A 24,827-nucleotide genomic window follows, 5' to 3' on the forward strand; every position below is an offset into this window, starting at 1 on the left:
AATCGGGCCCATAACCGGGCCTGTATACTACTATACACAGATTGTATCTATACTTGAAATCCAAATATTTTTAAAGTTAGAACGGTCTTTCTTTCGGTAGAGTATCGGGAATCGAATGGATCGACGTCAAGCATTTTGAATCTCTTTAGACTCTATACTCGAAATACATTTGTATTTAGGATCGTGACATGTCGCGCTGGCAAAGGTCTCTAGCGCAGTGGAAACATAATCTTGTATTCCCCATTCTGGTTCCCTTTGCTGAAATTTTTGCATTCAGTTGTTCTTCATCTTATGGAATCGGACATTTGTATCTCATCACACCCCAAGCGACCTCGAAGACGAATGGTTCGCGCGCCACAAGCGATTCCCGTGTATGAAGTTGCCATGGTCGCTCGACCCCGCAAAAGGTAAGTACGTATACATTTGCGAAAAGAACGGGTGAAAGGAGGAAAAAAGGACCATCGATTCCACTCGAGGATGCCGAAGTTCGAGCTCTCGCGAGCATTCGAATTGAAGATTGCAAGCCTCACAAAAATGGAGGCCAAATCCGAAGGATATGATATGATCCTAATACATATTGTCACCTGGTGATCGTGTAGTTCCAGTCCTGGATTACAACTAATGCTAACAACATCGCCTCTCGCCATCGTCTTGCGAAGCCTTCGTTGGTATCAAAGTTCATCACCCGATACCCCTGAGCCAAATCATATAAACTCTTCGAGCTGGTTAAACCGCCAGGGGAAGGATCTAGGAAAATTCTGCAATGCAAGCCAAGAACAGAGTCATTTTCCTCTGGACCCTGCATAACTCATGGACCAACAAAAGAAATGTCGACAGCAATCCAATGCAATTACGTTATCCTCGAAAAGGAACCAGATTTCTCGAGTCGAGCTGCGCAAAATCCGCATGCACCCAGCGAACGCAATGTACACAACGAGACTCCTAGTTAGGATTAACAGGTAAGCTGCTTGTCGATATGGTCCCTCATGCACGGCGAATTCGCACATAGTGCTTGGTGCAGATTCTATGGAATTAGCACCCCGACCGTTGAAGGTGTTCATATAATACATCTCGCAGCTAGTTACTGGTTCTTTTGTTTCTCGGGTCACTGATCGTGAGCGATGAACTTGAAGATCAAACCAAATTGGAAACGAACGATGATTCGTGATCAAGAGATGGGAAGGCAGAAAAGGCAGAAAAATTCATAGAAAGAGTGATGAGGACAATAGGAGGATATGAGTAAAAGTTGGAGGTACCAGAAGCAGCGGAGGAGATTAACTAGGAAATGGAAGAGGTAGTTCTCCCGGTCGAGCATGTCGCGCCGGACCAGGCGCTCCAGGTTGAGGTGGCGAGGGAGGAGGTCGCTGTAGTACAGCAGCGTCGTCACCGTGCTCGCCGGCTGCCCCACCAGCGACGTCACCAGCCTTATCAGCGACCGCATCAGCAACGGCATCAGCGACTGCAAAAAAACGAATCCCAAAAAATCAAACCAAGCAACCGACCCGCCAACAGCTCGACTTCCACAGATCGAAGACAACGGACCGAGGGAGAGAACGCGAGTTTACCATGATGGTTTAGGGATGAGGGATCATGTCGGAGGACGTCTGCGAACTCGCAGCATTAACAGTGATGGGGCAGGCAAGGTTGAAGAAGAAAGGAGGAGGTAACTGTCGATCCTCACCTGAATTTCAAACCTACCCTTCTTCCTCCTCCTCCTCCTCCTGAGCTTCCATGGAAGGTGAGCTAATTTTCCATACAGTTGGTCCTTGGTATATAGGGAACTACTTGCGCACTTTGAAAGGTCAACGAGCATCATCTCCCCCTGCTTTGTGCTTTGGTTACCTGCAGAATGATGAAAGCTGGTTTTGAAGAATCCTCCCTTTTTCCCTTTTGGCAAATTCGTATTAAAATCGAGGTGGTGGCGGGAAAGAGTGGCCGGCATCGTTTCCATGGGTCAAAGGCACCGTGGTGACCATTCCAAGTGCTTGTTCTAGGTGGTTTAAGGTGTACATATTTTAAGAGCTCGAAAGTATAATGATTGAACAAGGGCTGGCGATGTCGAACACGATCATGTTATGCGGCGGGAGGCAAACGGGCACGTAGAAATTGTAATATTGCATGACATCCTACGTAAGTTGTCGGCCGATGTGTTTAGAGGCTGTCGTCGGGCCTGCCATGATCGCGCTTTGCAGTTTGAAAGGTCAACAAGGGCTGGCAATCTCGAACATGACCATGTTATGCGACAGGAGGCACAGGCGCAAATATGTGAGGAGGAGAATCGAACATCGACGTTGCACGAATCAAACAGGCGGGTAGAAATCGTGATTTTGCATGACATCCTACGTAAGCCGCTGGCCAATGTGGTTAAAGGCCATCGTCGGGCCAGCCTAGAGCGCGGTGCAAATGGCGCGAGCGTCGAGCATGTCGCTCCTCGGCCCCGACTCTTCCGGTGACGACCGCCCGGGCCCGACCGCCCGAGTCTTTTCTAATCTCGTGTGGGCCAAGCATATCTCGAGGCCGCCCCGCCCATGCTTGGCCCGTCCATCGTTGGGCCTCGCAAGTCGTGCGGCCCATGTTACATGGGCCCAACAAGATCGAGGCCCAAATGAATAGAACAAATCGATGGCCAGGATCGATGGCACGCTTCCCGCGTGCGAAACCTCTTCTCCTATAAATACGCTTCGCGTTTCGTCCCCCCCAATAATTGTGTTCGGGGTTTGGTGGTCTCTTTCCGTGTGCTCTGTCGATCGGTCGAGTTCGCTGAAATCGGGCATCAAACCCTAACCCTAGATCCGCGGCCATGTCTTCCAAGCAAGGTATGCCCATGTCTCTCCGTCCGTGTCGTCCGCAATCGGATTAGGTTTTGAGTCGGATTCGATCGAAATTCTCGCGAATCGTCGCGGCCTCTTGTCGTGTTTTTTTTTCTCCTTTTCCGCCGGCGAAGTTAATCGACGTCGTTTCGGTTTGTTAGGCGGCAAGGCGAAGCCTTTGAAGCAACCAAAGGCGGAAAAGAAGGAGTACGACGAGGTACGAGCTGTTCTTGTGCCAATTTCGCTCTTGTGATGATTGTGGTGAGGGCATGATGGGTTTTTTGTTCGTGCTCCGTGTCGATTGGGAATACTGAGATCCGTTTATGTTGGTTCGAGATCGCTAGTTTTTTGATCGGTTGTTGTTGTTTTTACGCGGCGAGAGCTATGATAGGGGGAGCTTGAGATGATTGGAAGAAAATATTTACTTGCTTGGTGATTGGGCGAAACTGGAATGTTCATAAGCTTAATCGTGCTGAAAGAAGCCCTGGGGCATGTGCTTGTTGATCGTGCAAGAAAACGTTATGTTTATTTTGCCTAGTTAAGCTGTGGGTTTTTGTCCCTTGTTACGGAGGATGATGCGGTAGCTGGATTACTCTCGCCCCGTCTAATTCTGTTATCTTTGCGGGAACCAAATTTTCACTTGTTGCATGTCTGCTAGGTGCTTTTTGCTTTAAAATGTCGGTTTTTTGAACTTCACATCACAGAATCTCGGAGTGTTCTGATATTAGGCAGAGAGTTTGGTGAGCTCTGAGCAAATTATGGGCAGTTTTGTTCAGTTTGTGCTTTAGGATGACTCGATAATGTCCCACGAGCTAGAATGCTTGTTATGTTCTACTTCTAGGTTACCTGTAAACGAACTGTTTGTGGATGTTCGATATTAACCTTATGATTATTGATCCTGAAGTTGCATAATCTAGGTGTTGTCTTGTTTGGCCTATTGGCTGTTTCATCCTGTTGCTTGTTTTACGTGCGACATAAAGTGAGACAAAGTTGTTTGTCTTGTCTGCAGAGTGATTTGGCCTATCTTCAAAAGAAGAAGGATGAAGAGAAGGTAAGATGTGATTTTGGTAAATTAAAGGTAGAAAGCTGAGTCATTGGTACTATCACTGTGGTGCAAATTGAACTCATGGCGAACTTGACTCTAATGTAGGCGTTGAAGGAGCTTAAAGCTAAGGCTTCGCAGAAGGGATCCTTGGGAGGATCTGGACTCAAGAAGAGTGGCAAGAAGTGAGGGTTGTCTCCAACAATGATTGGAATACAGAAACATTAGATTTGGCACCGTGATTACATCTATATCGAAACTCGTTTAGGTCAAGTATGACCGTCCCATGTCGTTCAACTTGTCTTTGTGCTTGTGTTTTATCAGAGACTAATCGGACTACTTAAAGCTCTGTGTCAGTTCCACTGTTTGTACTTAATTATCAGATCGTGCTTTAGCTGGCAACTGCTGATTTTTGAATCGTACAACGTCCCTTTCGATGTTTTCAATCACCGCGCTTTAGTAGGGCAATAAATGTCTTCATCCTCGGTTGTGGTTGCAGGCTCTATTGAAATGCCGTTCTCCGATAATTGCTTCGAGCTATGGTAAACGAAAAGCAACAGATTCAAGGGGAATCCGTTATGCCCCGTGTCAAATTATTAGGTTGGCTCACGAAATTAGATGCCGATACTCCAATTTAGGAGCTCATTCCCTTGCTCCTTTTTCGCTAAATTACAGGCCACAAGCACCAAATCCCCATATAAACTTGTGATCCTTTGGAAGGATCAATTAGAAACTAAGATTATGAGGCAAAACATTCATCGTTTCAATGATAGAGGTACAAGCTCTCGTGGGTACACTGGGAATTACTTCCTTTTTCCTATGAAATTATATGGAGCAATGAACTTTCTTTCTCGAACAAATTGTCCATCAGTTTCTTAATAGCGCAGTAGTATGAAAGTTCGTTTTGCACAGCCGACACGTGAGAAACTCTTTCTTCATTGTGAACAATGTACCATGAGAAAACCGACTCTTGGGGCAGCTCTCTCCCTCTCTCTCGGAGACTTTCTCACGTTAACAGAGAAGCGAAAGAAAATGGTGCACTCGCACCCTAAAACCTCAGCCGGATTATTTCTGTTTATACAAGACTACAAAGTATGAATAACTAAAACAATGTGAAGTTTACTCACAAGATTGCATATCTGAGTCACAACACAAGAGCAATGATTTCGCCTACTCGACCAAAAGATTTATGCTTCTGGCAAAAAAGAAATCTCGAGCTTTTTGCTTACCCTACCAACTATTCCAACATCCACTACAAAATCAGCAGGATCAGCGACACCTAGTGGCAAACTCGAGACCTCCAAAGTTGTTGCAAAAGATGCGCATGAGCCACCTTACGCGCCTCATTGACTTTCTGGTTTCTCTGTTTCCTCCTTTTCAGGGTCTTCTTCTTCTTCCTCTTTCTTCTCTTCCTCCTCCTCATCTTCTTCAGGGGGATCTGCTGGCAACGGAGGTGGTAAGGGTGTTTTCATTGGGCTGAACTGCGGGAATATATCTGGTCTACGTCCTGGCTTTGGTCTCTCCCATTCCTATCAAGGCCAAAAAAAAAAAATAAAAAGCAAGAGATGAGCCCAACTTCGTATTCATGCTATCATTGCAGTCAACGTTTAGTTGTAAGCATCATTCGTCAAACAAGGGAGGGAATTAAAGAATTACATGTTCAATGATCTGTAACACATAAGGGTAATGACGTTTGTATCTGCTAGTGTTGTGCTCTCCTGGTAACCAAATCATATTTTTTTCCAGCTACAATGTCCGAGTTAGGGTACAACTATCAATGCAGTCACGATTCAACCAAACATTGACTAGTTTATGGGTGCCCGGTGATCCATAACCGGGCAAGGAAACTTAAGTATGGAGTCCAATGTTCAGACCATAACCCATAGGTTAGAGCTTGAACTTGGGCTATCATTAAGTTTTGACGCACGTGCAGACACAAGTCATTATGCTGGAAGATGGAGTTTGAGAAAACAGAGAACAAGAACACGAAGTGTAAGCAGACACCATTTTCAATGAATTACGCCATTAACATGGTAAGCCGAGTCTCTTGTAGAAGAAACACACATTGCCATAGAGAATTATCTCCAAATTCTCATTCATTAACTCGATCCAAACTTTCAGAATTACCAAAATCCTCGAGCAAGACACGGATATTATGCTCTAGCTCGATCTGCTGCATTTTACCGGTAGACTTTCTCAAGAACTTAGACAATGTTAAACAGGAACACAGTGGTAAAAGGCTTTGGGCAGATTAATACGCCTTACCTTCGAATAGGTAATGTACTTCTATTCCGAAGCTTTCAAATTACTCATTCCCTCGGCAAATGAAACCTTAAACTGATCCCAAACCCAACAGAAATGAAATTCATAAGCTCTAAGATATTCTACACATCAAGTTTACTCGTAGCCTAAATCTATGGATTGATCAGGAAGGCGAGGATGAATTCGACATCAAGAACCTCAGTCAGGTCAATTTGTGGTTTTCCTAAAGCGATTCATTCACACCGCATCTATCAAACAATTAGCTACATAGCTCATTACCAATCGCAAAGAGGGTACGCCAATAACTTGTGGGAAATCTCCAGAGCAAGCACCAGAATTTCCTAGGTTCGCATCAATTCACACGCAAATCAAAGGACGAAGAACAGGAAGAGGGCGGGCTCACAATCGGAAAATCGAGAGGAGAGCGGCGAGTCATCTTCTCTTCCTCCGGGGCCATCCTCACAACCTGACCCTGCGACCTCTGGTTACCGCGGACCGAGACCGCCGCCGCTCCGCCCGGGAACCTCATTGACGCCGCCACGGGCAAAGTGCTCCGAAGGACGCAGCTCCGCCGCCTACAACCAGCCGAGCCGGAAGGTCCAGCTCTTTCCACCGACGGCGGCGGCGGCGGCGGGGGAGGCGGAGCTAGGGAAGGAATCGCCAGACGCGACGCCAGGTACAGATTCAGCGACGGCGACGCCATCGGAGCCAGCTCCGCGAATCGCAAAATGCCCCCCGGTCGAGTCGCGAGGTTTCCTCTTTGTCGTGGCTCGGGGCAGCGAGCGATTTATCCACCTCCACCAACCGCCTCTTCTTAAACGATGAGCCCCTGCTCCTCCTCCTCTTTCCCTGCAACAACCTTTGCCCTTCTGGGAGGCTTTGAAGGGACGGTGGACAAAACGGGCCGACTCTATTGGGCCTTGAAAAGCCCAATCAGAATGGAGCAGGCCCAATAAAAATTTTCGGCCTTTGGGTTTTGCGGTCCGAGCTCTCGGGGAAATCGTCCAAAAAGCCATGAACCTATTGCACTTTTGCCAATTCAGTTATAAACTTTTCGATTTTGTCAATTAAGTCCTAAACCTTTTTATTTTTTTGTCAATTAAGCCCATCCGGTCAATTTTGACCGGAAATTAGCCAATGACCAGCCAGAGGCAAAGGGCGGCGAGGTTGACCTCACCATGGTTGGGAGAGGTCGGGCCTCGCCAAATCAAGTTAGCTTTTGAGCTCCAAAATAACCATACATCCCACGTTGCCTATGGATGCGTACTCGCACCGGATTTTCGAAAGCTAATACAAAGATTCAGATAGAAGTCGTGCGAATGGAATTTTCTTTTTTTCCATCGTCGGGAAGCCTCCAATTATTGATTTGCTCGCCTCGACGTAATCCAAAGGTGATTCGAATTCCCTGCATCACTGAAACGCAATTGGAAGTAAAGTGAGAGGCAAACGTGAGCCACAATGAATATTCCCGGCGGCCCACTTGACGTCATCAGTGGATGATGGATCGTCGTCTACCGTCGAAAAAAGGCAAATAGCTCCTCTCCACCTCCTCTGCCTGAGGAGATGATGACGTCGTGTGATTCCTCCACACACCCCTAAGCATCCAAATTCCATATCTTTTTATAAGCTTCCAAATTGGTACACCTGTGATAATTTTACCATCCGTTAATTTTCGATAAATTTTACAATTAAATTGATAAGTTAGATGACACGTGGCAGTTGACGGGTGTATCAATTTGGGGTTTTACTCTCCGTTTATAACAAGTATACCGGTTTGTGGGTTTTCATGATATTAATCCAATGTAGCAAGTACTAACGAAGGGTAAATTTGTCATAAATGTACCAATTTGGGGTTTTTTATGGTTAAAAAATTAGTTCAGGGTAAATCTATCACAAAAATACCAATTTGGGGTTTTTGGTGGTTAAAAAATTAGTATGGAGTAAATTTATTACAAATGTACCAGTGTAGGATTTTTCATGGTATTAACCCCTTTTTATATAATATAAAGAAGAAAAAAAAGGGAAAATCAAAGTCCAGCCATTTAGAGCATTACGAGTTTTTTTTTTAAAATTTTTTTTCTTTTCATTTTTCTGAAGAACGATTGGATATATAATTAGGCTGATTATTATATTTATGCCACCATAATTTAAGTTGACCTTTTTTTTTTGCTATTTACTTCTTTTTTTCTAAAAATCCCGTTCTTGCAATACCGAGTCAGCTTCCACGCACCGAAAACAGCTCGGATTGGTTGAAGTGGAAATACCGGGTTCAAGCTTTAACACTAGGCCTCAAGCACCACGCAATCCAAACATTCCCCTACTCGCCCGCACACACGAGCTCTCTCCATCTCTGACCGTCGAGTTGCATGGGTCCTAGCGGGACACGAACAATCCGACGGTCGAGATGGAGCGAGCTCACGTCCGCCCGGGACACGCAATTTGGGCTCTCGACCCCGTCCACCTGTCCGCCGCGCGTGGTGCGCCCTTTGGTCCACGTGGCTGCCTCGTTGACGGTGGTGGGGGCGTTGGTCGTCTCCTGTTACATGTAAAAGGGGCCGCTTTGGTTTCGGACGCTCTTCACGCAGGCCTTGAGTTTCGTGCTCTGTTCTTCCATCTGCAATAACCACCACACCCCCTCGCAAAACAGAGGAAAGAAGGGAAAAAAAAAAACAGAGAAGAACCACCACATACTCAAATTACTAGAGAGAGAGAGAGAGAGAGAGAGAGAGAGAGAGAGAGAGAGAGAGGGTGTGCGTGGGTGCTTTTCATGGTGAACCACTGGCCATCTTGATGAAGTTGTTGTATTAGAGTTGGTCTCTGATTGATTGCCGAATCGATCTTCCTTTGTGTTTTTCGGTACCTTAAGATTCGAGAGCTCTGGCATTACAAACGGGGAAGTGATTCTAGTCTGGCGAAAACGGGAACGGGGTCGCGAGTTTTTTTGGCTTAGAGAAGAAGATAGTATGTAAGTTGGTAAAGATTTGGCACAAGGGGTTCTTTTGTTTGCTTTTTTGGGGGGCTATCTGTCGAGTGTTGTTGGGGCTGGGAATGAGCAAAATATAATGGATTTCTGGCCAGAGTTTCATGCGAGCAATTGGGGTAGGGAATTTGTGGCCGGTGGGTTCGGCGGGGTTGCGGGTATTTTATCCGGTTATCCGCTCGATACGCTCCGGATTCGGCAGCAGCAGTCGAGGTCCGGCTCTGCCTTCGGCATCCTTCGCGGCATCGTCGGCAATGAGGGGCCGGGTGCTCTTTATAGAGGCATGGGTGCACCCTTGGCTACTGTCACTTTTCAGGTCATCTTTTGTCCGAAAACTCTCTCTGGCTTCTTATCATATGAAAAAATCTGTCTTACTTTCTTCTTGTTGACAATCAATCCATGAATTATGCAGAATGCCATGGCTTTTCAAGCCTACGCTATCCTATCCCGAGCTTTTGATGCATCTGGGTCTTCCCAAGATCCTCCTTCCTACAAAGGAGTCGCTTTAGGAGGCGTCGGCACCGGTGCCCTGCAAAGTCTCATACTAACTCCCACTGAATTGGTTAAGATCCGCCTTCAGTTGCAGGAGAGAGCCTATGCTAATTCCCATAAGCTACATAACCGCCATAATGGACCGATGAGTGTTGCCAAAAGCATATTTCAGAGAGAAGGATTAAGAGGTATGTACCGCGGCTTGACGATCACTTTGCTTCGAGACGCGCCATCCCATGGGGTCTACTTCTGGACGTACGAGTATATGAGGGAGAAGCTCCACCCTGGATGCAGAAAAGATGGTCAAGAGAGCTTTAGGACGATGATTACAGCGGGAGGCCTAGCAGGAGTTGCAAGTTGGATCTGTTGCTATCCCTTAGACGTCGTGAAGACGAGACTGCAAGCTCAATCCCACCTCTCGCCGGTGCAATACAGTGGGATAGTCGATTGTCTGTGTAGAAGTGTGAAAGAGGAAGGTTACGGCGTGCTGTGGCGAGGCCTAGGAACTGCTGTTGTCAGAGCTTTCTTTGTGAATGGTGCGATTTTCACTGCTTATGAACTCGCTCTCAGGTGCTTCTTCAACAACGAGAGTAGCATCAGCATCCAACGAGAGAGTGCAATCTGGGAAAACTAGTGGATGCTTCGCGTTGTCGGCCATCACTAGAGGCTATCTAGCTGCTGGCAAGTGTTATTACATAGGTGTAAAGAGATGAATTTGTACAGGATTACTTTCATAGGATTGCAGTAATATTACTCTTAGGGGATGAACTTCACATGGTTATTGCTAGATACCTTTCCACAGTTAAAAGTATCAGTGAACAAAAGAAGCAAGCCCCCAAACAAAGTAACCAGCATTTTCTGGTGCACCTGTATCTCAGTCCAGCAGTTAGAACATACTCATCACCGGGAGTCAATTGCTGTTACTTTCAAAATGTATGCGACTTTCGAGAATTTTCGCAGTAAATTTGCAACCTAAATGAAATAGCCAACAGACTGATACGGTACAAGTATGTTAACACGAGATGTCGAAACACCGATTTGATGTCATACGCTGTGCATAAGCAAAATGTACTAGTCTTTAAGTTCATAAAGGCCTGGACCTCCAACAATGCATGTCGCAAGGATCACAAAAATTGATCATATTCAATAGTATGCGCGAACAGACTCACCCTTAGCAGCTTATTCCGGGGCATCTACCTACGTCTTACTCGTCAAATTTTTTGGGGAACTGGACTGAAATTTAACTTTTTCATGGATTAAACAAGATAACACACAAGATGAGCAGCTATAAAAGACGGCTTGTCAATCAACTTCGAACAACTTCGTCTAAAGTGGGCAGGACAGTGATCTAAGATGGCTGATCACACCGGCTGTCACACTCTTTCTACAATCAAGAATGAAGATACAATTTGTACCTACAGATACTGTCTGTTTATACAAAGTTCCTATAAGAGGGATTCAATCGTGGTCCATACAAAAGTTCATCAAGCACATCGAATCAAATTCAAGGTCACCACCAACCTGTTCGACCATCTCTGTAGTGTTTCAACGCGCTTCCGAATCCACAAACACGCCATCGCAGGCCAATCTTACGAGAAGCGTTGCATAGTCTGCGGTCGCGATTCCTCCCGCTGTGCGCTGGCTAATGGCGTCGTCAGGACGATTGCGCAAGCGTGGGCTCGTTGGCGTGGGCTCGGCCTGGGTTGGGTGAGCTTGGCCTGTCGATACTCGTGACTTCGTGATGAAGTAGTTTAGCGTTTCGGTCTGTTTTCTCACTTCAGACGTAGGAGTTCTACTTAAGTGGAGACTGGGTAAGGATAAAGCGGTGGATTTCATGGAAAGAAAATGGTTTATCATAAAATGGGCATGCACGAATTCATTCTCAGCGCAATCGATTGAGTTTTTTACATAGCACAATCGGTTTATATCATAGTAGTGTCTACAACTAGATTAAATTAATCCACTGATTATTTACCAGAAAAAAAAATAACTATATTGTATGCGGCTGGTTCGTCGTAAGAGGCTTATTGTTGTCGACCGACTAATTTACGAATAGTGAAGAGGGAGAGTCGACGGCTTATTGACTATTCTAGAGACACCGAGATGATATGTTTCAAGTGTCCTCTTTAGATATGTCTAGACAATGAAGTGTATCCCACGCAGGCTACGTGTCGCGGCCTGTTTATAACATTGACTTAATTAAAGTTCAATGCACACATTGAACAGTCATCTGGCTTAACATGTTAAATGGTTTTATTTCAGTTATTGATTCAGTCCATACTATTAACTTTCATTCTCAGGGCTTCCATGAATTCCATAGCATCATCATCAAAACTTTGCAATACCGATTTGTGTTAAAACGTTCATGCATGTGTCACATTCCAGAGGTTTTTAATGCGCGATGAACCGAGAATGATTCGAGAAGACCAGGCGGGCGAGCCTTCACGCTTTAAAGGTCTAGGGTTTTTTGTGTACTCTAGAATATTCCTAGGGATAATATGGGAGTTCGTAGATATAAAGATAGAATCTCTACCGCGAGATTAAGGGAAGATGTAAGAACCACCACCGTGAGATTAAGAGGAGATGTACGATTGAAATAAGGGAGTACTAGTATATATAGGGCTTCCCTCAATTGTATCAACTCACAAGTAACAGAAATCTACGGGTTCTCTCTCAAAGCTTTCCTAAAATGAAGATCCAATTCATTTCTATCAAAGCATTAGAGGCCTTAATCACGAACTGGATCTTTCTTCAAATGTGATTAGTTCTATAGAAGTGTTAAACACTTTATTTTGCTCCTAATTTTCATATACGAATACTTAGTATCGAAGATCTCTGAGCCCACAAAGACAGTATCGCAACCCAATTCCACCCAATTTCACGAGGAGTAACACACCATCCACGGTTGCTATCCTCCCCGCAAAAGCCAGGATCGGAAGAGGATACAAAGGTGCAAGTCCTTACCGAGAACTCAAAGCCATAACAGATCCTGTCTATTTGTACAAAAGGGTCATTCATTTCTTCAGCCATCAAACCACTAAGATACCAAAAAAGAGCATCAGCTCCAAACCAAACGTAATCTATCGGCAACTCGATTATTTTAACTCTCCCCCAACGAGAAAAGGAAAACCCAACAACTGTATCAGCTAAATCGGAAGCTTTTCACGCAGAAATGCTCAAATCTGATCATCTGAGCTTCTGGGTGGATTGTGTGTAAAGACAGGAACGATGAGGAAATGGAAGAGGCGTGGGTTATTACCAAATGGGGTTCATCAAGAAATCACTTTTTTCTGCTTTTCACCATGCAAATGTACTGAGAGGAAAATGAAAGAGTACAAGGAAACGGGCACTGACAGGGTAGATCAAGACTGACCAACCCCACCCAGAACAGAACCTGATCAAACACGTCGAAAAAATGAAGATGACTATTCATTTGTACAATCACCAAAATGTTCTAACATTTTATCAAATTCTACCTATCCTGCTCTATATGTAGTGATCCAACGCCGCTGACGTGATACATTTGTTATTCTGCAGAGTACTGGAAGTGGAAAGATGTGATTAGTACCCTCGGCTTCTGTAGGAGTCAAGCCCCGCTCCTCTTTCCAAGTAAGGATACTTGGTATCAAAGATTTTGGACCCCACAAACACCCCGTCGCAGCCCAAATCCACAAGTGGCAAAGCATCATCGACAGTCGCGATTCCTCCCCCTGCAAGAGCCGGTACCGGAAGCTTCCCCAATCTCCGGGTCTCCTCCACACAATCAAGAGGTGCGCCGGTCCTTGCCGAGAAGTCGCCGAGCTCCTGCTCATCCATGGCTTTCAGAGCCCAAACATCCTACGATACTGACCTCATATTCTTCACCGTCTTGCTAATATCCCCAGACCTCGATGTCTCCCCCTGTATCCTAATTATCGCAGCACCTTCCCCAACCCTCTTTAGTGCCTCACCAAGGTTTTGGCAACCACAACAGCAAGGAATCCCGAGCTCGTGCTTGTTGAGGAAGTAATCCTCGTTGGCGACTTTGAGGAGCTCGCTATTGTCGAGGAACTGACAGCCAATCGACACCAATGCCTCTGCCTCTTTAGTATGCCCGACGTGAGTCCTCACCATCACCGGGATTGAGAGGTGACCCTTGATTTCCTCGATCAGCCCGTTGAACGGAATACAACGGCCACCAGCGGGAGAATGAGTTGCCACGAGCACACAGCATGCCCCGGCAGATTCGGCAAGGATGGCCTCTTGGAGATTCCTCACCTCCATAATGGCCCCTCCGCAAAGCATCGATTGAGCATATGCTAACTTGGACTCGAAGGTAGTGATAAATGTGCTGCGTTGACAAGACAAGGTTGCTTCCCCACAACTTCATTAGAAGGCAAAAAAATAATAATAATAACCCATAGAACAACCTAGTGGAAGTCCCGAAACCAAAACTGGATTATAGAGCATGACATTAAAATGAATAAGAATATGATAGTGATAACCATGAAGCATAAGAATAGTGATTTAGGGCGCGCATGGTAACATTTATATTCCAGAAATCAATTTATGGCCAGAAATAGATTTTTTATTTCTATTCCGTGGATGAGTTTCAGAGCAAAAATATGTGTTTGATAACGACATAAAATTTTTGTTTTTGAAATAGAAATTCGTTTGATAACGACACAAAATTTCTCCCTTCCGGACAGTCGGCGGAGGACGGCGGGTGGCGGCAAGGGGCAGAGGACGGTGGTCGGTGATGGGAGGCGGCCGGCCGGCAGCTAGCGACGGGAGGCAGCGGAAGGCGATCGGTGCCGGGCGGCAGCTGGCGTATGGTGGTGGAGCACAGCGGCAGGCGGCGATTGCTGGGGGCGGAGGGCGGCCGGAGGCAGCTGGCGTCAGGCGGTGGAGCACAGCGACTAGGGGTGGAAGAGGCGGTCGGTGGTGGACTGCCGGTGGCAGGAGGCGGCCAACTACAGAAGGCTGCCGGCGGCGGAGGACGGCGGCTTGTCGCGGGTGGCGGCTGGCGTCGGGCGGCGAAAGACGGTGGTCGACAGCAAGAGGTGACCGGTGGGCGGGAGGCGACCGGTGGAGGACGGTGGTCGGCAGCAAGAGGCGGCCGGTGGGCTGGCGGGAGGCGACTAGCGGGCGGTGGCGAGAGCCGGCCGGTAGGTGGTGACGAAGGACGACGGGAGGCGGCGGTGGGCGGGTTGCAACCGACGTTGGGCGATGGCGAACGACAGAGGAGGCGGTCGGTGAAGGACGCCGGCGGTAGGCGGTCAGCGAAGGACGCCAGCGGTAGGCGGCCGATGGTGGAGGGAGGCGACAATGGCGAGTGGCAAGGGGGTGACCGGCTAGTAGCGAGGGCGAGCGATAAGAAAAGTTTTTATTTTTCATTTCTGTTCCAGAAATAGAAAAGTAATTTTTTTCTACTTCTGATTTCTGTTCCAAACCTATTTTTGGAATAGAAATTTGTTCTAGAAATAGAAAAATGAAATTGCGTTATCAAATGGATTTCTGTTCTAAACCTGTTCATAGGAACAAAAAAATAAAAAAATAGAGAAACAGAAATGATTTCATGCGTGCCCTTAACAACCACAGACTTCAAGTCAATCGATTGAACAAGGAGAAGTACTCTCCATAAGTATATATTTTTATGATTGCCTGAAGTTACCAACAACAGGATTCTTAAACAATGGGACATGTTCACCTTATACATTTCTTGAAAGCCTCGTTCGCTCCTTTTAATTACATGTGTTTCAACAGGAATCCTTCCAGGAGGCAAGTCAGTGATCGGTTTGAGCAAGCAAAAGATGGTGGTTAGGGCCAGAAGAATACATTAAGAGATGCACTGGAAAAGCAAGTGCAGAACATCATATTAATTTTGAAAACCAAAAAGAAGAGAGTTTCGAGCTCGATAAAATAGATCTTAGCGTACAAATGACATGTGACAAACGTATTCTAATTAGGTAATACAATTGATGTAACTACAATGAGCAAACGTATTCTAATTATGGAACGAGTTGCTTTGACACAGACAAGTGAAAATGAAGTAAATCCCACTTACTTGCTTAAAAGATAATCAAAACAAGATGAAGATTTACTTTCTATTACAAATACCTCACTTCGAGACAATCTACAATCTATATATTCACATAATTTCTTTTTTTTTTCTTTTACATCAAGCAGCCTTCAAGGTAGTGTACATTTAGTTAAAATCCTTTCACGATGCATTGACAGAACAATACATAGTCAGAATAATGGCAAATCCCAATGCACCGCCGCCTTAGCCAGCTTCTTGAATAACTTTTCCCATCCCCCGTCCACTAGCACAGTTCCACAAGACTCAACACAAAACCACCAAGCCAAAGGCAGCGAGAATTAGCCAACCGGATTAAAAGCAAGCAGCTTCAGCGCTTAACAAATTACGTTTTTCACACACTCAAGAGCTCCGTCGCGAGCAAATTTTCTCGCGATCTAACACTATTATGTCACGTCACGTCACGTCACATCGCATCACATTTTCCTTCCTTTCGGCATTTCACCGGAATCAACACAGGCGAGGAAGACGAAGAAACATCAACCTCGCCACCCTACAAACGAAGGGCTTGACTCGAGAGAACGATCGACTCCCGAAATCGACGCGGAGTGTTCAGCCAGACATACACTTTCGCGAGAACGGTAGAATTCGAAGGATGATCGAAAGGCGGGCTTACTGGGGTCCGGCGGCAGAGGGACTTGTGTCTAGGCCGGCGGAGGAGGAGGAGGTGTGGAAGACCCCAACTCTCTCTCTCTCTCTCTCTCTCTCTCTCTCTCTCTCTCTCTCTCTCTCTCTCTCTCTCTCTCTCTCTAGCGAAGCTGATCAAATCTCTTGCTTCGAAGTGAGAAATGAGTTGGTGATAGCGCAATTGTTTTCGAAGCTCGGCTGGCTACTTGCTCCAGTTGGGCGACGGGTCCTACAGGGGCGTGTAGCTAGCCCTAGAGGTGTAAAGCGGGTTGGGTCCAGGTCTTGGCAAGGGCCAGCCGAGGCGTCGAGGATGGCGACGACGTCGACAGGGAGTTCGACTTCGCCTCTCTTCTGAGTCGTCCTGCTAAAACCACGAATCGCGTCTGTCTCTCTCTCCGACGACCTTTTCTTCAGAGGGAAGCTCGTGCCATCAGCCCTCTGACCCCAACTCCACTCCACCAAGCCTCCATTGTTTTCCAGCAGCGCGTTCGGCGATGGTCATCCAAAGATGATCCTTAGATTTTGCGAGACGGAGAGAGGGAAGTGTGAAGCGTGAGGCCTGAAATTTTGAAATAAAGAAAGAGAGAGGGTGGGGGAGAAGACGCTGGAAAGGAAAAGGGAAAGAGAGTGCGCGTCTGAAAACTTCCAATTTTTCTTCTTCTTTTTCCACGTCACCTGACACATGTCACTTTCTTAATGGAACAGATATGCCACGTAGGACAATGACATGACAGTATGATACTAGTGAATATTTTCTCCCGCCGATGGCCCTCTAGTCAAAGGTTGGCAAGTAGCCCTTACGAGCTCATTGATGTGTTAATAGGACGTAATTCTTTTGTGAGTTGGAAAGCACGTATCGAGTGGGGATTTGCTCACGATATTATATGATTGTGTATAATTTTACTGTAGGAATCGATTTTCTAAATTGATTTTCGTATCACCGAGATATATTTACCATACGGTATTAGAGGGGAAAAGTACCAAAAAAGTTCTAAGCATATTACATTGATACCAATTGAGTCCTAAATCTTTTAATTGTGCCATTTTAGTCTTAAACATTTTTATATTGGTACTAATTGAGTCCGTCTGGACAATTTATTCAGGAAATTGCTGATATGGACATCGATCGTTCATGTGGCACGGTTGGTACTAACATTATCATTATTTTAATGTAAAATTTTATTTTGAATTTTTGAATTAATTTTCCCTTTTTTTCCTTCTCTTTGCTTTTCCTTTTTTTTTTTTTTTTCTTTTTTCCTTATTTCCTTCCGCCGGTCGCCAGCCTTAGCGAGGGCGAGGCCACCTGTCGACAGATCAAGCAAGGGACGGCCTCACCCAGACTACAATGGGCCTCGCCGACCTTTAGCGATGGCGAGGGCTGGGCGAGGTCCCCTCAGCGAATTTGATGACAGGCAGTCTTGCCTAGATAGCGAGGGGCCTTGCCTAGGCTAGGGTGGAGATGGTGTCCCAGCCCTTGCCCTCGTTGGCAGCCATGACCTCCGCTGGCCATTGCGGAGGTTGGCGACTGAAATAAAGAAAAAAGAGAAAGAAAAGAAGGAAAAGAAAACGAAAAAAGAAATGAAAAAATAACAAAAAATTCAAAAAAATATTTAAAAAGTCTATGTTAGTACCGACCGTATCATGTAGGACAGTCAGTCTTCACATCAGCAATTCATGTCTTAAATTTATTGGATGGACTTAATTGGTACAAATATGAAAATGTTCAAAACTAAATTGATCCATGAAAAGGTTTAGAATTGAATTGTCACCAATGCAATATGTTTATGACTTTTTTAATACTTTTCCCGGTATTGGAGTGGAGTAGTTATTCAAAGACACGTCTCGAGACCTTGCTTGCCATGGATTGAGCAAGCATTTGCCGATTGCCTCACTCATCATGTCCAGACCCGATCTATCATGAAGCGAGCGAACTTCAACCGCCAATTCACGAATTCTATTTCATCTAATGGCTGGGATCAAGTGATCGAGGGTTCCTGTCATGAGGGTTTTTGCACTGTTGGACCTGGCAAAAGCTCCAAATGGCGACGGCGACGACAAGGATCATCCTATACGGTAGCGACACGTGTCGGCCCTGCCCCGCCCCGCTCCCTCCGAGCTACAAGATTTGAATCCACCAACTAGGGCCCAACACCCATGAACGACACAAAATGCCCACCCCAGTCCACGAAAAACGCGCACGGCCCATTTTTTTCATAAGAACAGTGACAAAAAAAAATGAAGAAAAATTCAAAGGAAAAAACACGCGCACATCTCAAAACGACGCGTCGTACTCGTCCCCACCATGTGGGACGGTGGCGGAACATCTTATTCCCGGTCCTCCAAAAACAAAAAAAATTTCAAGAAAACGCCCCCAAAATTCGCGGGGCCACCCTCCAAAAACGCCGTCGCACCACCGCCCCTCTTCCCAGCCGATCCAACAGCGACAGCCGCTCGCACGTGCACGCGCCCCGGGCCGCACGTGCCGGCCCTCGTCCCCTCACTAACTTCAAAATTCGAAAACCCCGGAAGCGAAAGGGAGAGGGAGAGGGCAATCTCCTCCTCCTCCTCCTTCTTTCTTTACCAAGTCGTCGTTTTTACTCATCCTCCTCACGTTGGTGTCCCTCTCTCTCTCTCTCTCGCTTTTCTCACTGTTCACTTCTTACATGGTGTAGACTCGTCGCTCCCCGTAAAAGGAAGAACAGAGAGCGCTGCGAGAACGGCACCCTCCCATGTGAAAGAGATCCTTCACCGCATTATTCGACCCCCCCTCCCCCCCTCTCTCTCGTTTTCTCTCTCTAAAACCTGCGAGCTTTCTCCGTGCACGAGCCGCTGACGTTTTCCTGGTTTTTTCCCGGTGAGGGAGAGGGTTCTGCGAGCTCTGTTCCGATCGGATTCGAGGGGACGGCCGGCCGGTGGTTCCCTCCTGTCGTCGTCGGCGGAGTGCATTGATTTTTTCTTTTTCTCTTCTTCTTTTTTTTTTCTCAAGAGAGGGATGAGTACAATGGGGAGGCAGGTGCAGAGATCTGGCGCGACGGCGGTGCACCACCAGCGGCAGTACTCGGACAACTTCTTCGAGAGCTCCTCCAATGGGAGGTGGCTCCAGTCCGCGGGTCTCCAGCACCTGCAGTCCTCCAACCCGTCCGGCCCTCCTCCGCTTCAGGTACTCCTCCCTTTTTTTTTTTGTTGGAGTTCCGTATCGATTTCTTCGTTCTCCGTTTTTCGGGTTCGCCGGATCGAATGCTGTTGTGTTGAAAAACTGAAGGAAATGGGAGAGGGGCAGTTCAGAATGAATTCGTCGTGGTGGAGGATAAGGATGACTGCAATGCCCGCAAGTGTGTGGATCTCGATAGATCTGACTCTAATTTGTGACTGGGCAGCTGTTTCTTGGTGATGCTTATGGTTGTTAAACTGTGGAGCTGCCTTTACTGTTTGAGAGGGCGTTTATGTATGTCTGAATGTATTTTATGCAATGGGATAATACGATGACCAAGGGAGGTCTCTAGTGGTTTAGATTCTGCTAAGGAAAAGGGAACATTAAGAGCGGAGTTATCGAAAAATTGGGGTCATTCAAGAGGCATTTAGAGGCACGGCGATTTTGTTTTCTTCTGTCCTTGACGAATGCTTGATTTTCGAATTAAAGCTGGGAGTGTTTCCCCAAAATGCTAGTGGAATGGTGAAGAAGACAATCTTCAATTTCTTTTCTCTTTTCTTTCTGGAGATTTCCCGGTTGCCTTATCTGGGAAAGCAAGAGCATTTGCTGTTTCTGGTTTTGGAAGAGCTCTCTTTAGTTAGAGGCTCACATGCAGTTGTGTGGACTTAGATTATTCATACCTTTTACTTCGCTTTTGTCTTGGCAACTTGATTAGGACTTTGGTTACTATGGCGGCGGCGGCGGAGGCCAGGGATCACGAATGTATCGGAATGCCCAGAGGGGCTATAATGGAGGGAATGAGTTCTACATGGAGCCTTCGACACCTCCCACAAATTCAAGGTCATCTAGCCAGAGAAAGAATGGGGAGGAATCCCCAAGCGAGTTCAGTCCTGGGCTCCTGGATCTACACTCTTTTGATACCGAACTTCTTCCTGAGGTGGGCTTTTCATCTTCCGAAGAAATGTTGCACTTTATTGGGAACTTTGATGTTTGCTAAAGATTTTCGTTACATCGTGCATCATTAGTCATTACGATAAGTTCGAGGTGCTCTTTTCTAAGATATTTGCTTGTAACCTGCTTTTACATTGTACTGTCAGAAATTGCTTGACTAGTGAGATATCAATGGTTTCTTTCGCATCCAACCTGTATGAAATACCAAATGTGGTGCCATGATGATGTAAAATGTTTTGAACTAGGAGATTATACTGGGAAGACTGTCATTTCAAATTAACAATTCTTTTGTGTGTTTATCATTGGAACAGATGCCAGTTGCTAGCTTCCAGGATGGCCCTTCTATATATCATCCTCGTGGTAGAAGCTTTGATGATTCTGAACCATTCATGCGAAACAACAAACAGGCTGGTAGAGCTCGTGCCCCGCTCGAGAATAACCTGTTGAAAAGCTTTGCTGCAGACAAGGATAAAACTAGTTCTGTTGCAAAGATCAAAGTTGTGGTGTGTCTTCAACTCCTTTTATCTATTTCATCTATTTGGAGCCAAACCAGTTTGTAGTGCCCGTCAATACAATATTTGCTAGCCGATGGCTTATTTTGAGTTGACAATGTTTATATTTGCTTTGCTAGGCTAGAACACTTTTCTTTCTTCTTTTCCTTCTTCGTCTTTTTTTCCAATCTGAGTAACTCCCTTTGGCTCCGGTGCTTATAATATTTCTTTCCTACGCACAGGTGCGAAAGAGGCCACTCAACAAGAAGGAATTGGCTAAAAATGAAGAAGACATAATAGAGACACATTCTAATGCCCTTACCGTCCATGAGACTAAACTCAAGGTGATTGTTACTCGTTATTAGATACATAAGTAATCTTACATGTACAAATCATGAACACGTTGTAATTGAAGTTTACATCTTATAGGCGGGTAATGGGAATTCCTTTTCGTTTTTGTTTCTTCTTTTTTTCCCCAATTTTTATTGTTGGGGGGGGGGGGGGAGGTTGTCATTCATCTTTTCATGTGTGTATTCTTCTTCATTTTGAGCTTTTGACTGAAACACAGCTGTCATATTGCTGAGAACTGACCTTACTGGATTATATGTTCAGGTTGACTTGACCGAGTACATGGAAAAACATGAATTTGTTTTTGATGCTGTACTAAATGAGGAGGTGTCAAATGATGAAGTGAGTATAGTACATTGTCGAAGTATTGCCAATAGATACAGATGAAATTGCGATCTTTCGCTTATGCTCTCTGGCTTTCTATTTTGGTTATGCAGGTTTACCATGAGACTGTGGAGCCTATAGTTCCTATAATTTTTCAACGAACTAAGGCTACTTGCTTTGCATATGGACAGACAGGTAAACCGTGGTTTTGGACATCTTAATGGACTTGGTCACGTTTCAGAATTCAGATCATCACATGCTACATTCCATTCAAGAAATCATTTCTTTCTGCCTTTCACCATGTAAATGTACTGAGAGTAAAACAAGTTTCCCTCATTCACCTATCTGTTCATCAGAAGTATTGTCATGTGTCGCTTCCCTTGTTCATTTGCTGACAGAATGTGCATCTTGCTAGTTGTTTTCGTTCAAGAGCATTTTGGTTTCCCTCTAGAGTCTGGATATAATTCAACTGTAAATAAAAGATATTCGATTTGCTATAATTGTGAAATTCATGTGTTTTGAATAATAGATCTCAATTGCAGATAACACCTGAGTGTTATTCGTGTAATTCTCACTGTATCTTGTTCGTGTAATATTTTCTTCAGGAAGCGGAAAAACTTACACAATGAAACCATTGCCCCTTAAAGCATCACGTGACATTTTGAGGTTGATGAACCACACTTACCGCAACCAAGGCTTTCAACTATTTTTCAGCTTCTTTGAAATATACGGAGGAAAACTATATGATCTTCTGAGCGATCGGAAGTAAGCTGCATCGGTTCTTCTGATTATTTATCTAGAATTTTTGGCATAAAAATATGCTAGAGTTTCGAAGCTTTGGTTATACATTTGCAGGAAACTCTGTATGAGAGAGGATGGCAAGCAGCAAGTATGCATTGTAGGTTTACAGGAGTATAGAGTATCTGATGTGGAGACAATTAAAGAACTGATTGAGAAAGGAAGCGCAACTAGAAGTACCGGCACAACTGGTGCCAATGAAGAATCGTCCCGATCTCATGCCATACTTCAGCTTGCCATCAAGAGGTCAATTGATGGCAGTGAGTCAAAGCCTCCCCGTGTTGTGGGCAAGCTCTCCTTCATTGATCTCGCAGGAAGTGAGCGTGGTGCCGATACTACCGACAATGACAAACAGACAAGGTAATTTACCCTCTGTTTCATGCCACATGTTAAGATGTCCTCTCCTTTAGACAATTATTATCAGGTCATTGTGCGTGTATGGACACGGAAAAGTGACAACACTCAACTAGTCTATCGCATTAAAACAATTTATGTGATTTTCAGATGGTATGAAATGATGATTGAAATGATTTACTGTCGCCAATGGAAAAGTGCTTATGTTATATTCTTAGCCATGATATTTTGAGATAAAAAGTACCGCCTGTTTATAACACTATCCATGTGCCAATTTGTGGATAACTTTTCTGATATGATAATTGTACTAGAGAATGTTGTTTCATTTCGTTGTTGTATTGACTGCTTTAATGGTATGAGCAGAATGGAAGGTGCAGAAATCAATAAGAGTCTACTTGCGCTCAAGGAATGCATTAGAGCTCTGGACAATGACCAGGGTCATATTCCTTTCAGAGGCAGCAAATTAACTGAAGTTCTCAGAGATTCTTTTGTCGGCAACTCTCGCACTGTCATGATATCCTGCATTTCTCCAAGTTCCGGTTCTTGTGAGCATACTCTCAATACCTTAAGATATGCCGACAGGTAAAATACCTAAGCAGAGAATTGTGGCTTGTAAAGGTTATGTGATTGTTTTCAATCGATTATAGCTTCCTACAAATTGTTCTCCAGGGTGAAGAGCCTCTCAAAAGGAAGCAATCCTAAGAAGGATGTACTGTCTTCAACTATGAATCTAAAAGAATCAATTACCTTACCTTTGTCATCTGTTGCATCAAATGCTTCCAACTTTGAGGAAGATATAACCACCTCTTGGCCAGAACAGACAGGTGGAGATGATTATGATGTGTCAGAAGAATTTTATGAACCAGAGAGAGCACAGTGGAAGAGGAACAATGGGAAACTCGAGTCTTTGAATCGCGTCACTTCAGAAGAAAAATTACAGAAATCTAATTTCACCCAGACAAAGTGGAAGGACCAGCAGAGATCAGATGCTAATAACTCTCATTTTAGCGATGATTTAGATGCTCTTTTATGGGTAAGTGCACTGTGACAGTTATGCTTGACTAATAATAGAAGTTTGTCCGGTTCCAAAGCTTCTGTACATGCTTTCAGGAAGAGGAAGATCTGGTGAATGCTCACCGTAAACAAGTGGAAGACACAATGAATATTGTCAGAGAGGTATTATTTTATTGATTTAGCAATTTTCGCAAGCTCAGTGAATGCTGAGATTGATACTCACTGCATTTGTCTAGTGCACTTTCAGCATGGAGTAGCTAGTCCAAAGACGGAGTTTGTGATGTAACCAGATGTTTTAACGCCTTTAATTACGTTACTGGAAGGCTCAATATTCTCATGTTGTCATTTGGAAATATGTCACAATTTCCACCATCTGATTTTTCTTATTATGCATGTACTGTTGGTGATTCTTGCTAGATATGTGGAGCATGTACCCTCCAATATATATTAAGTATGTGAATGCATGGATAATTTAATATATCAAATGAATGACCATTGATTGTAATTATTTTTTCAGGAGATGGACTTACTAGTGGGAGCAGACCAACCTGGTAATCAGCTAGATGATTACATCACTAAATTGAATGCCCTCCTTGCTCAGAAGGCTGCGGGCATCCGTCAACTGCAAACCCGCTTGGCCCATTTTCAAAAGCGTTTAAAGGATCACAATGTCTTGGTTTCTTCTTCTGGTTACTAGTTTCCTGTGGAAATCACCCAGCCCATTGTTCCTACGAAGGTATATAAGGCAGGATATTGGCTCGACTGATGGTTTGGTCGTCCAATGTTTGGTCAATACTCACAACGTGGGTAGGAAGTTGGGAGACCTTTTCTTTTATTGGTCTCTCCTGCAGTTCATTGCTGCCCGGATTGGATTTCTGTATCTCTGATGTTCTTCAACCGGATTTGAGGTTGGAGCATCTTTCAGGGTTAAGCATTTGATAATTCTGTATCTCTGATTTACAGGGAGTTTGACCATGTCCTAATGTACTGGAGGTATGGCATGCGCTGTAAAGATGATCATTTCTCTTATTTGATTATCAAATGATTTTTTTGTAGCATTCGCAAATTGATTCGAGAGGTGTCTGCATTTTAATGCCAATGATA

At 45.0% G+C, this 24,827-nt stretch overlaps 5 protein-coding genes and 2 long non-coding RNA genes across 7 annotated transcripts; 4 read left to right on the forward strand and 3 right to left on the reverse strand.

Annotated features, from left to right (window-relative positions):
* Window positions 1-470: 470 nt before the first annotated feature.
* On the reverse strand, window positions 471-1,639 carry LOC115684104 (uncharacterized). Its single transcript, XR_004006087.2, has 3 exons — window positions 1,566-1,639; window positions 1,257-1,459; window positions 471-758 (listed from the first exon to the last, which is right to left on the reverse strand). It is a non-coding gene; the product is annotated as an uncharacterized LOC115684104 (long non-coding RNA).
* Window positions 1,640-2,655: 1,016 nt separating this feature from the next.
* On the forward strand, window positions 2,656-4,208 carry LOC115684103 (uncharacterized). The gene is made up of 4 exons (XR_004006086.2): window positions 2,656-2,816; window positions 2,972-3,027; window positions 3,820-3,861; window positions 3,961-4,208. It is a non-coding gene; the product is annotated as an uncharacterized LOC115684103 (long non-coding RNA).
* A 685-nt stretch (window positions 4,209-4,893) lies between these two features.
* LOC115684102 (uncharacterized) lies at window positions 4,894-6,945 on the reverse strand. The gene is made up of 2 exons (XM_030608807.2): window positions 6,518-6,945; window positions 4,894-5,381 (listed from the first exon to the last, which is right to left on the reverse strand). The coding sequence occupies exons 1-2, from the start codon at window positions 6,815-6,817 to the stop codon at window positions 5,196-5,198; spliced, it is 486 nt and encodes a 161-aa protein (XP_030464667.1). The 5' UTR covers window positions 6,818-6,945; the 3' UTR covers window positions 4,894-5,195.
* Window positions 6,946-8,707: 1,762 nt separating this feature from the next.
* On the forward strand, window positions 8,708-10,373 carry LOC115684101 (mitochondrial arginine transporter BAC2-like). The gene is made up of 2 exons (XM_030608806.2): window positions 8,708-9,410; window positions 9,507-10,373. Exons 1-2 carry the CDS (start codon window positions 9,177-9,179, stop codon window positions 10,218-10,220), a joined length of 948 nt encoding a protein of 315 aa, XP_030464666.1. The 5' UTR covers window positions 8,708-9,176; the 3' UTR covers window positions 10,221-10,373.
* Window positions 10,374-13,423: 3,050 nt separating this feature from the next.
* LOC130140632 (pyridoxal 5'-phosphate synthase-like subunit PDX1.2) lies at window positions 13,424-13,849 on the reverse strand. Its single transcript, XM_056320553.1, has one exon. The coding sequence runs from the start codon at window positions 13,847-13,849 to the stop codon at window positions 13,424-13,426; it is 426 nt and encodes a 141-aa protein (XP_056176528.1).
* A 548-nt stretch (window positions 13,850-14,397) lies between these two features.
* On the forward strand, window positions 14,398-15,389 carry LOC130140633 (uncharacterized). Its single transcript, XM_056320554.1, has 2 exons — window positions 14,398-14,918; window positions 15,332-15,389. The coding sequence occupies exons 1-2, from the start codon at window positions 14,398-14,400 to the stop codon at window positions 15,387-15,389; spliced, it is 579 nt and encodes a 192-aa protein (XP_056176529.1).
* A 3,442-nt stretch (window positions 15,390-18,831) lies between these two features.
* Window positions 18,832-24,781, forward strand: LOC115684100 (kinesin-like protein KIN-13B). Its single transcript, XM_056320625.1, has 12 exons — window positions 18,832-19,452; window positions 20,159-20,380; window positions 20,706-20,897; window positions 21,128-21,229; window positions 21,498-21,575; window positions 21,671-21,752; window positions 22,163-22,322; window positions 22,413-22,715; window positions 23,073-23,291; window positions 23,379-23,742; window positions 23,820-23,885; window positions 24,241-24,781. The coding sequence occupies exons 1-12, from the start codon at window positions 19,285-19,287 to the stop codon at window positions 24,418-24,420; spliced, it is 2,136 nt and encodes a 711-aa protein (XP_056176600.1). The 5' UTR covers window positions 18,832-19,284; the 3' UTR covers window positions 24,421-24,781.
* The last annotated feature ends 46 nt before the right edge of the window (window positions 24,782-24,827 follow it).

The sequence above is a fragment of the Syzygium oleosum genome, unplaced genomic scaffold (assembly GCF_021117445.2).
Source record: "Syzygium oleosum isolate NSW1041296 unplaced genomic scaffold, Sole_v2.1 Sole_v2.20, whole genome shotgun sequence".
NCBI lineage: Eukaryota > Viridiplantae > Streptophyta > Magnoliopsida > Myrtales > Myrtaceae > Syzygium > Syzygium oleosum.